At 36.4% G+C, this 12649-nt stretch overlaps 1 protein-coding gene across 1 annotated transcript in view; it reads left to right on the top strand.

Annotated features, from left to right (window-relative positions):
* LAMA2 (laminin subunit alpha 2) overlaps nucleotides 1-12649 on the top strand; it is a 646015-nt gene that overhangs the window by 517932 nt on the left and 115434 nt on the right. The window contains exons 35-37 of the mRNA XM_007190832.3: nucleotides 3166-3277; nucleotides 8730-8892; nucleotides 10209-10419. Coding sequence (XP_007190894.2) covers nucleotides 3166-3277; nucleotides 8730-8892; nucleotides 10209-10419 — 486 coding nt within the window. The remainder of the gene's footprint in view (nucleotides 1-3165; nucleotides 3278-8729; nucleotides 8893-10208; nucleotides 10420-12649) is intronic.

Here is a 12649-nt window from a genome sequence, read left to right as displayed (position 1 = left end):
AGCGTGGTTGGGACCAGAGGCGCTCAGGTCTGCTCTCCTCCTAAGCACTCAGGTGTAGCCCTTCAGCAGCAGCTTCCTATAAGGCTCTGAAAAATGTCCAGAAAAAATGCCCAGCCATCCACATTCACTGGTAAGCGAAACACCAGGCATAATGGCCAGTTTGAACGGTATCAGAAAGGCATATGGAAAGAGATTTTTCTTTCTCCCACAGGCTTTAGAACTTCAAAGGGATAGTTTGTTGGATTATTATTACATCAGTCAATCACCCAACATCCTTGACCCCCTACAGTTTGCCAGGCACTGTGCCTGGCACTCGGAGGAATAAAAAAGAGATAAGACATAACCCTAGCCCCCAAGGATTGCAATTCAATAGATATGACGAAACACCTAAAAAAATAATTACCCACAACAGTCACGAATAGTGGTAATGATAGTTGTTTTTGAAAATCTAAGAAAGGAGCGTATGGGGCAAAATCATTGGGGATGCCTTCACAGAGAAGGTGAAGTTGGAAGCGAATCATCTTGGGGGCTGATTTTATTTTGGATAATTGGAGAGGAGTTAGGGAGCAATAGTATGAACAAAGCTTTTTCTGGGAATGTTCCTGGAAAGGTAGGCAATAAGTAAGCAATAAGAATGGCAATAATGTTGACAAGATTAGTTAGGAAATTGTTTAGTCATATATTTAACAACATTCATTCAATATTTGCTGTAAGTGAGACATCATACTAGAAGCTGGATATAAAGTGATGAGCAAACAGACCAAGTTTTTGTCCTCTTAGAGCTTACTTTTTAGTCAGGTAGCCGTTACGTAGGTATGCCAACACGTAAATAGTAATTCTAAAATGCATGGAACTATGAAGGAAATATTCTTCTGCAGGAAGTTGAGAAACCTAGATAGGTGCCCTGGGGATGGCCACACCAAGAAGAGATAACTTATTAAACTGAAAGCTGATGGATGACAAAGATCCAACCACTAAAGTGTTGAGCAGAAGCTCATTCAAGGCAAAGACAACAGAATATGAGAAGACCCTAAGAAGGGAAGAGATTGGCATATTACATATAAAAGGAAGCCAGGGAAGCTGATTGCATAGGGTCTTCATTATAACATTTTTGACTTATTTCTTATCATGGGTCATGTAGAATTCTTCACATCTTAATATTGGAGTACTCATGTTATTGGTACTGAGTGTGTTAACAATGACTCTTACACATTTTTGTATAAATTAATTTGATAAGTAGAAGTCAAGGCAATGACTATTATCTTGATCATCCAGAATTTTAAAAGGAGAGTGTATCAGTATACATTTATTTTCAAGAAATTAGATGCTTTGAGCATACAAGAGTTGGAAAGCTCGAATGTATGAGTATTTATGGGAATTATTACCTTTTAGTAATGTAAATAAGATACTGATGAAGCAAGAAATAAATTTTAGTTCAAATTATAATGTATATTTTCTGTATAGTAAGTGATACTAGTGCTGGTGGTATATTAATTCTTAAGATATTGAAAGATGATAATAATGTAGATCAAATCCCTTATATTATTCTGTGATATGTGAAAATAGTAGAGATATTATAGAGCACAGTAAAATCCAGACTAGACAAACATCTAAAGCAGTTTAGATGACCAACATCTTAAGCAGCTGACCTTGGTAATTCAAAAGCAACATTATAAAAATTATGTGAGCATACATTTGTGTGGTGTGTATGTGTAAAGAGTTTCTTGACCCAACTGGACCTCGAATTTAAAAGTGAAAATAATTCCAATATTAATGTTTTGGAAGAGTTAATCCAGAGCATTCTAATATATTGATTAACACACACCAAATCATTTTGTATATATACTGAAACTATAAAGAGGAATTTTTTAAACTTCCATTGGATTCTTTTCCTTTCTTTTATTTGTGGTGATAACATTTGAAGGTTGAGAAATTAGATGATAATGGTTGGACTTTATGTTCTACCTTTTATTTAAAACCTTGAAAACTTTTATGAATTAAACCTCTTATTGCCCCCTGGGAAATCATAAAATGCACTATAATTCCTGCAGCACCTCCTACCATGTTCTGTGCTGGCTAGACATTTAGTTCTATTTAAAATCTGTTTATGTATAAAACAATTTAGGTTCTCTGGGCATATCTAAAATGCAAGCACTCTGGTACAAGATTGTGGAGTATTAATACTCTGCCAGCTTGAACCTTTATTTAAATTGTATTGAGGCAGTTTGTGATTCTTTGATTCATTTTCTGTAGTTAGATTATCCCTATTTTTTAGAAAAGGAAATCATATTTATTAGCATATGCATACACATTAAAAAACGAAGTATAAACCTATTACAAGGTGCTCTAAGCCTTGTAGTATCTGAAACTTATAATGTTACACATGCCATTTGATTACATATGATATATCTTAACTATGAACACATTAAATGGATTCCATTGTGTCAAATGATATTTTCAATGTGAATAAGGGTGAAACAATATGAGGATGATCTTTGGGAGGTGGGGCTGTTGTAGAGTTCTGTTCTATTCTGTTGACAGTAATATATGGTCCTGTGGTTACTGGAATCTTTTTTGGTGATGTCATATGGGGAAAGTTAACATTTATTCTTCTTTAACATTTTACTAGATCTTTACAGTGTTATAAAACAAGCATTTACTACTTAGTAGCTAAGCATTCCCTTTCTTTGTTTCTTTAATTAATGTATTGATCTAAATGGAATCTATAGGATCAAGCTGATTGAGACAGGTTGTCTGTGCCTCTTTCGAGAGATCATTGCTACACTCCACACTTTTTCAGTAAATAAAATATGGGCAAAACTGCAACATGTGCAGGCTGAAGAATCCATTAAAGACTTTTGGCAATAGTACCTTAAAAATATTTCAAAAATAATTCTGCTTTATGGCTTCTTCTGTGCCACTGCGTACAACGAGGGTTTTAAAAAGACCAAATACAGCTCTCTGATTTCCATTTAATGGAAGAAGTAATGAAGTTTGATTGTATATTTGAGCACGGGGCGTCCTTTCCAGTACATCTGATCAATAATTCATCAATTTCCTTTGGCTCAAAGTAATATTTGAAAGAAGATGCAGCCGGTGAGAGCTTATCTAGCTGTAGCTTCATCATCTCTATTAATTATGCTTTTCCCGAATTTGCTTCATTAGGCTACCAAAGTGACAGCAGATGGCGAGCAAACTGGGCAGGATGCAGAGAGGACCAACACGAGAGCAGACTCCTTAGGAGAATTCATTAAGGACCTGGCCCAGCATGCAGAAGGTATTAGAAAAGTCACAATTTAATCATTATTTCTCCTAACAGGAAAAGAAAAAAAGGGTTGCACAGGACTGGGATTTCTCTAGTAAGAGATGACATTTCTAAATTTGAGGGTTGGATTTTTAAAAAGTTTTTTGATCAAGATATTCAAGGGCATTATCAACTGATAATCTACAGCCTACAGTGTTAAATTTGTGACAGAAGTCAGTGAATTAGGAATTATGAGTACAAAATAGCAGTAAATTGAATGCATTCCTTTATGAATGCTCTGATCCTTGAGGAATGGCTATTGTGATCAAATATGATTAAATTAGTTAATGGGCAACTTATCCTCTGCTATGGTGCTGTTTTTGTATTCAGAACTATTTAAAAGATCCTTAATTTTTTTTAAAAAAAGTTAATTTTATCATTCTGCTCAGTACCTTAAAGCAGCACTTTAATTTCTCAAAATGGCTTTTAAATACTTGGTACCGGTTTTTAATGAACATCTGTTGCTTGGGATTTGGATGTGCTACCTTACCAGAAGCTCTACTGCATTTAGTCCACAATTCTCAAGGAGTTAGTTCTTGGCATCTGCCAATCTGATTTGAGAATCAAAGTGGAAGCCATTTTTAGGCAAAAGCCCAGATTAAGAAACTCAAAGAAAACAGATAATGCAAAAAGAAAAAAGAAAAAAAAAACCCTCAAAAAACAAAACAACAACAACAACAAAACATTAGTTCTTAAATATCTACTAATATATAATAAGCATGCATGCGTGTTGAGAAAATAGGAAAAAATGTTTTCTTTTTGCTTTAAAAATAAAACATTTTTATTGCTCTATGATGTTATACATTTTAGATACTTTGCTTTCTAATATAGCCAAATAAATCAGGACGTGAGAACCTTCAAGGCATATCCTGACAGGTCAGTCTTAGGAATCACTGGCCAAGAAGAGACAGAAACTTCCAAAGATTCTCCACAGCAAGAAACAACAGAGTTTTAATCTGAGGCATAATCTCAGGCAAGACATGTCAGGATCCAAAACAGAAGTTACTCCTACCAAAAAAATCTCAGTTAATTCGTTGTGGTTTCTCCTCTGCTAGATGAAGTTGTCGTCCTTTCCCTGTTTTTTTTTTCCAGTAATATTATTTGAAAGTGTCCACCCTCCCTTCCTCCCACCAAAAAAATCCCGTTGCAGATAGAGCAGATTCACTCTACCTGGATCCTTTAAGACATTAGTCAGTACTCCAGGGACTTTCCTTTTCCTTCCAACTCAGTCTCAAACACTAACACCCAGCAGCCTATCCTAGGAACTAATCTTGATCATTTCAATCAAACGTTGCTACATAAGAATAAATCCTAATACACGTTTCCGATAGACTCCAGTACCAGCACTGCCTACTTTATCTACATCTTTGTGCGTGCCACAAAGGCACCAGCAGGGGGCAGAGTGGAGATGATATTTAACCCAGGCTTGGCTCACCATCCACAATCTATCAATCAAAGAAAGGGCTTATGTCATCAAAGGTGTCTCCCATTTCCTACATTGTATATCAGTCAGGTGGTCTGGCCGTGTCTGTCCAAATGGGGCACCTTTTTCTAATTCGTGTGAAGTGCCACGTGGATAGCTGTGATCCTATACCCGAGGACAATGTGAATACTACTCTCTTCTTCCACCAGGTACTAACGTAAATGATAATAAAAATGGTAACCACAGCTCTTTGTAAAAGAACTTTGACAGAATTAATCTAACTATTAAAATTTCATGAAAATTCAAATTTGAATATGCCAGAGTTAAATCGTAAAGGGCTTACATATATATAACAAGGCTTGGATGTCTAGGGGATTTTTTTAAAAAAAGAAAACTCACTAAAAACTTTGAGTTATACAACATACCTATGCTTTTTTTTCCCCTCTCGAAACTATAATAATGGTGGATAATCATCAGTGTTTTTATTTTTATTAGTGGTAATAAATTGCTGTGGGAAAAGTGCATGCTTCAGCCTGGCATTTGTCTATTTCAGTTTACTTTTTAGATAGATGAAATACCTTACTCTTAGTATATTCCATTATAAGTCATAGCCGCTATATAGAAATCAACTTCTATTAATCTAAGGCGTTCTTATCTCACTATAATTTTATAAAGTCTATTGTGCTATGACTCCTGATTCGATCATGAATAAACTACATTTTATTCCACACACTATTAGAATTAATGAGTGAATGTATATAAGCCCATTAGCATATGTTCTGATATATAATAGGACTTAAGAAATGCTGGACACCCTTCTTTCCTGTTCTTCAGGTCACAATAGTATTAGTCATTCATGATAAATTTACCCGTTATAGGATATTTTTCTCAGGTTCAGCATGAAAAACAGCTTTGCTTCTCCTGAGGAATTTATTTATTTAGTTTGTATGTTATACATACTGTATACCTCTTAAAATACTCCTTTTTATCCTGATGCGTTGGCTACTGAGATAGTTAACACTAGATTTAGGATCCACTGCCCTGGACATTACAGCATGCCTGTCTGTCTAGTAACTCTTCGCCTGATTTACATTAATTTTTTTTATCTTTGCCCCATTTCCTTTATATTTATTTTATCTTGTTTTAAAGATATTTTTAAATGACTTTAAATTCCCTTTGTAATAAGTTAGAAAGAAAAGATAATTAAATTTAAAAGATGTGTTTATGTTGCAAGTATTTTTAATACTGTTGAAAACATACTGAAGTGATAGTGTATATCTTGGGATAGTAGACTACATAACACATTTATCTTTAGTTTAAAAGTACTCAGAGAAGTTCCAAATTCCATGTATCGAAGCAAAGGAGCAATCAGACCTCTTCTATTAAAATAATGCTGCTTCCTTAATATAGCATCATTTTGCTAAAGCAGTTTTTGTGTACCCTAATAATTTCTTCTGGTTGCTTACATATTGCTTTAATTTAAAAGAAATGATGCAATCCATCTTTTCCTTTTCTCACGCCATCATTCTTTTTCCACCAAATTCTTCTCTGTAGAAATTTAGCTGTGAGATTAGACCACAAAAGAAATAGTGAGGCTGCATCTCACATTCCTTCCTTCCTCAATACCACCGAGGCCCAGGACCTAAATTCCATCAAATTTCCAAAAACGTCTTTAAGCGAAGTTCATTTATGTATTCATTTAATAATGAAAAAACATACAGCTTTGTCAGGTTGGAAAGTGGGGCTTATCCCTTTCATTTAAAAAAAAATGTGAAGACAAATGATGTCATTGGTTACTTACATGCTACAATTTGTTAAAAGCAGCTGTACAGATAGGCATGCACTCAGACCAAAGGATGGGGCTGTATCATCAGTAGAGTCAAATCTACTACTACCTTTCTTGAAATCTAAAAAGTAGAAACCTTCTTACATTTAATCATTAACATTCTAGCATGGCTTCCCCATAGTCTGCTGGACCAAGGAGCTTTCCAATCAATGGCCCATGGTCACCATGTTTCCTTAGCAAGAATGACATGGCCTAGGTGATATCTCACTAATCATAGTGGTGGAATCTTAAGAAGGTTCTTTGGTATATGTCAAGGGATGACTATGAAGTAGTCAGCCAGAAAGTAGGCACCCTCACCTACTTCTAAGAATAGCACCTGAGCAATAATTTCTACCACAGGGCTAAGAATGGCCATATTTGTTCTTTAAAAGACCTGATTTAGATTGTTCTGCAGATTAAACTATGGCTATCAGAAATAACAAGTTGACTGCAGCAATTTTCTAAGCAAAGACATTTATCATTAAAAAAGAATTAGAGGGGCTTCCCTGGTGGCGCAGTGGTTGAGAATCCCAATGCAGGGGACACGGGTTCGAGCCCTGGTCTGGGAAGATCCCACATGCCGCGGAGCAACTAGGCCCGTGAGCCACAATTACTGAGCCTGCGTGTCTGGAGCCTGTGCTCCGCAACAAGAGAGGCCGCGATAATGAGAGGCCTGCGCATCGCAATGAAGAGTGGCCCCCGCTTGCCACAACTAGAGAAAGCCCTCGCATAGAAACGAAGACCCAACACAGCCATAAATTAATTAATTAATTAATTTAAAAAAAAGAATTAGAAAGATGCATTTTTGAAAGGGTAGAATTAGAGATTGAAACTTAATTTCTTCTACCAACCCAATATTCTCAAACTCTAGGTGCATCAGAAGATCCTGGAGGGCTTGTTAAAAACACAAATTGCTGGTCCACACCCCAGACTTTTTGACTCAATAGGTCTGTGATGGGACCTGAGAATATATATTTCTAACAAGTTCCCAGGTGATCTGATGTTGCTAATTTGGGGAACACATTTCAGAACCACTGTACTAACCCACCATGCCACATCCCCATGGCTGGTCTACTTTGCCTAACTGTGTGCACTTTTCTCAGGAGCTCTGTTCATACGACCCTTGGAACAGCTCCCACCAGTGTTAATCAGAAAAGTTTCTCCAAGAATAGAAATGAGTTTTGAAAATTCTTTAGGTCTTAAAGAAGTCTTAGGATACAGCTTTGAATGGTAGAAAATGTCTCTTGGCCAACCCATAGCCTTTATTCTGGGGATTTTCATAGGTAATATTATATAATAGACATAGGTTCAGAAGACAAAAGAGTTCAGAAAAACACCTCTCTTCATCTTGCTAAATTAATGCTCCATAGAACACACTTCAGGAAAAGTTGGTCTAAAACTAAGGTAGAACTGTGTACATGTTTCAGTTCACCAATTTTTCAAACTATTATTTGACATAGAATTCTTTTTTCAGATGAAATCTTGCCCAGAACACCAACCTATAAAACAGATTCTTGGCAGAATAGATAGCATCTGTAGAATACCTGAAGCGCCTGGAGAATCCTAAGATTCCAAAGAGCACAGTTTGAAAACCTATTTAGTGCATAATAAACACAGACTCTTAGGATGGCTGTTATTGCTGGAAGGTATCTGTGAGCCCTAATGCATAATGCCTGTCCATAGATGGGGGCTCCTTTCCTCATTCCTTTACACAGATCAACACAGAACTGTGTGGAAGTACAAGGGCAGGTTCGTTTTGAGAGATCTCATCACTGATAGTGTTTCTATACTCAGGGTTTTAAAATTGAATATGATTGTGTCTTATCAGCAGTGCAGACCTTGCATTTTCAGCTTCCAAGCGTTATGCTACATGTCTCATTTTTTACCTCTTACCTGAAGAAGGTTTGAGCTATTTGTTTACTTTATTTCTTCCTTTTGGGGTAGAAACACTGCTTTAGTTACTGTGTCCCCCTAAAAGCAATATAATATGAAGAAATATGTCACATTTCCTTGTTTGTTATGGATCGTTATAGCAACTGCCTCTCTGTGTCCCAGCAGGAACACCCATGACAAACAACATTTCTCTTGGAGATGGTGGAGAAGAGCAGATGCTGGGTGCCATTTTTGCATGTGGCATTTAGTTTACTAATTGGCAAAATTTGTTTTACCCCCTGCAGCCGTAAGTGAAAACGCTGTAAAACTAAATGAAACTCTAGGAATTCCAGACAAGGCCTTTGAGAGAAATTTGCAAGAGCTTCAGAATGAAGTTGATAAGATGATGACAGCACTGAGGAGGAAAAATCTAGACACACAAAAGGAAGTTGCTGAAGATGAGCTGGTGTGAGTAGAAGCTCTGCTACTTTTTCGTTTGATAAACTGAGCTTTCCAAATTGTTGTTTAGAGATTTCTAAACTTTCCATCACATATCAGTAGGAGATACTTTGTTCTTTATTTATTTTTCATCTACTTAGTTATGATTTGTCTTGCTCTAAAACAGATCAAAGGCATGTTTATACCTATATAAATAGTCAAGTAAATGATCTTTTTTTAAAGGTGCTGTCCCTTCTGCAGTTAGGCTAATGGTCTTGCTTTATTAATTTCCATTATTAGGGCCTTTAAAACTGTTAATTGTTTTTGTTTTAATAAAAATATCTTTGGATAAATAAAGTTATGAATTTAACAGGCCATCCTATACATTTTGTCATCTTAGGAAATACTGAATAGAAGAATTGTCAAATAATACATGCCTAATACAATGAAATAAAGTTTGGGAATTTGAGGTTGTGACTAATGATAGTGATTTTACTAATGCCAATGAATTCCTGTGACCGTACACTCAATAAAAAAAATACATTTTTACATTCATAGTCAGCTAACTTCAAAGTGATGGTGTTATTAATAATCAAATAGTATATACTAAATCAGCAACATTAGCAACACCTGAGAACTTGTTAGAAATACAAATTATCAAGCCCCACCCTAGACCTACTGAATCAGAAACTTCTGGGATGGGGCCCAGCAATCTGTTTTGACAAGTTCTTCAGGGAATTATGATGCCTTTTAGTTTGAGAACTACTGTTCTTCAAATATTTAGCCTTCCTTGAAGGGCTTAGATATTATCCCTTTAGGAAAACCATTAAGTTGAATCCAGGAAACTCCCAGAACACTCAGTTCAAAGGAAAAGAAAAGTAGGTCAAAATTATATCATACTAGCATGTCAACAGCGTGGCGCTATAGTCACAGTTTCTAACCAAACATATCAATATTCATATCTTATATTCAAAGTAACAGAGAAAATATCTCATGGTTAATCAGGTAGATTTTATTTTTGGTGTGTGGAGTAAATCATAAAACTGATTTCATCAGCCAGATTATGACAATAACACGAGATCCTTTCCAAATGAAAATGTTATATTACTAATCAATTTAAAATGTGTGGATTTTTTTGTTCTTTAGTTTTAATTGTAAATGCTCTTGCCACTTTTCAGCTATCAGTTTTCAACTTGGTTTAGCACACAGTCAATCTGCCTTAAATATTGTTTCTAATTTGTCCATACTTTTAATGTTAGCATTTCTTTGTAACACTGTTTAATACCAATAAACCCTGAGGCAGTGGCAAGGGCTTATTGTCTCTTATTGGGCTGGGGTGTTTATAGAGCTGCAGAAGGCCTTCTGAAGAAAGTGAAGAAGCTGTTTGGAGAATCCCGAGGGAAAAATGAAGAAATGGAGAAGGATCTCCGGGAGAAACTGGCAGACTACAAAAGCAAGGTTGATGATGCTTGGGACCTGTTGAGAGAAGCCACAGATAAAATCAGAGAAACTAATCTCTTATCTGCAGAAAACCAGAAAAACATGACTGCTTTGGAGGTGAGTCTTAGAGGCTCTTTCATCTGAATCTGGGAGCACGGGGTGGGAGTTTGACCATGGCGGAGTAAGTCAAGTTGATGCAAGTTGATGCACACGTACGAAATCAAGTGTGACAACTCTGAAAGGCAACTTCTCAGAAGCAGAACAGGGAATGATCCTTCTTTTTGTTTTTTAATGAATGATCATTGCCCATATAATCAAATAAAATTTAGATAACTTAAACTATTTAAGATGTTTAAGGACAGAATGGTACAGTGGAATGAGATCTTTACTGGGAGTCAGGGGTCCTTGGTCTTAAGGACAACTGTGCCACTAACTAGAAGTACTAGTGTGAACAAGTCAGTTAAAGTCTCAGAGCATCGGTCTCTCAACTATACAATGAGTGCATTATACTAGGGCGTATCCAGAGTTTCTTCAAATACTAATACCATATGATTGTACAGTCCACCCAACCTGATCCACAAACCATGGTTTAGACATCCGGCCGCCATAAGTCACAGAAGTGCCAAGGATTTTCTAATGGAATTGGGGCACAGAAGAAACAGCTCACTGAGAGACCAGAGCCTGGGAAAATTTTGGTTCTCTTCTTCTTTGCAACATGTTCTATGAAAATGATATTTTACAACGGACTAACATGAGCAGATCAAGTCTGAGTTATTGTTTGTCTCCTTTTCCTCAGACAAGAGAGAGTTCTCTCCTCAAGCAATGATAGGCAGCTTCTGCCTTTTCTAGAGTGCTAATGAAGCTAGAACTAAAACAGATCCTTCCATCCATTCCTTCCTTTCTCCCTTCCTTCCTACTTCCCTTCTTTCCTTCTCTCCTTCCTTTCTCTCCCTCTCTTTCTTTCTCTCTCTCTCTCGTTTCTTTCTTAATATTTAACATGGCAAACTGATCACTTTTCCCTACAGTGAATTCAGCACATACGATGGCACAAACCTGTATTTAGCATTAAAAAAAAAGAACTTCCTCACCAGAAACAAACTTACCTTTGTTCTTTTCAAAGTATTTGACCCCAACGGATCTGAAAACAGTGGCAGACCTTTCTCTCTTCTAACATAAAATTTTACCTGCAACTATAACTGAACACTCTCTGGCATATATTATGCTCTCAAAACTGTTCATGGAATGACAGTTGAATAAAAAGAATCTGGAATTTTTTATCCATTCATTTCTTTCCATTTTCCTTTGGATTAAGAAGTAAAAGGATGAATTAATTTTAAAAGAATTGTTTTCTGGTTCCCTCTCCTGGGACTTAGCCTTGTCATTTTGATAGAGGATTGAGAAGACTCACTGATGTATCTAATCTTAACCAATTTGGAATCTACTGACATGCTGGCAATATTAAAGAAAAAGCACTGCCTTGTTAAGCAGGATGCTAGGCTGCCTTCATATCACAGGCTCCCGCATGATTCATCTTGCTCGGTGATACACCAGTGGTGTAACTTACCCGGAGGTGCACCACTCCATTTTATGGCAACAGTTTAAGAAATTAAAATTACCTGTGTGGAAAGTATAATAAGCATCTGGGAAGTATTTCAAGAAGAGTTGTAGTGGCACACTAAATGGTGCTTTTAGCTATTCCTTCATTTTAGTGACGTTTAAAACCAAGAGCCATCATTCTTGGGTACCCCTAGAGAAGCCTGGAGCTTATGTAGTCAGTATTGAAGTGTAAGTTGTCCTTCTTGTATTTTCATTTTACACGTGATGCTTAACTAAAGGCTTGTTTAAAACTTACTAGAATAAATAGATAAACTGACTAAATTAATATGAATAAGGCAGAGCTTATTTAAGGTTGCTTGCCAAGGCTGATTAAGGTTGATTGCCAAGGTTGATGCTAGACCGGCCAATAAAGCATCACCTGTTTAGAGTTTACTAAACAGACGCATCCCCTGGGCTCCCACCCAGAATCTGAGGTAGCTGGTCTGAGGTGTGGTCCAGGGTCCATATTCTAAAACATCCCCTGGGTTAATCTGATGTACATATAGATTTTAAAAGAACTGATAATGTTGTATCCATTTGATTGAGTAATTAGTTGTGCTTTAAATAAATGACTTCATTGAGCCTGTGCCCACAAAAAGGTGATATAATTAAGACCCAACGCATTTTTTTTTTAATTTAAGGAAGTAAGCATGTAATTTTTATTATTAAAAACATTTATCAAGCCCCTACTAAGTTCAGGAAATGTACTAAACAAAAACTGAGTATATCAAACACTGGTCCTCATGGTGTG

Source organism: Balaenoptera acutorostrata, chromosome 14 (genome assembly GCF_949987535.1).
Source record: "Balaenoptera acutorostrata chromosome 14, mBalAcu1.1, whole genome shotgun sequence".
NCBI lineage: Eukaryota > Metazoa > Chordata > Mammalia > Artiodactyla > Balaenopteridae > Balaenoptera > Balaenoptera acutorostrata.
The sequence above is the reverse complement of the archived record's forward strand: the minus strand, read 5'-3'. Positions and strand labels throughout refer to the sequence as shown.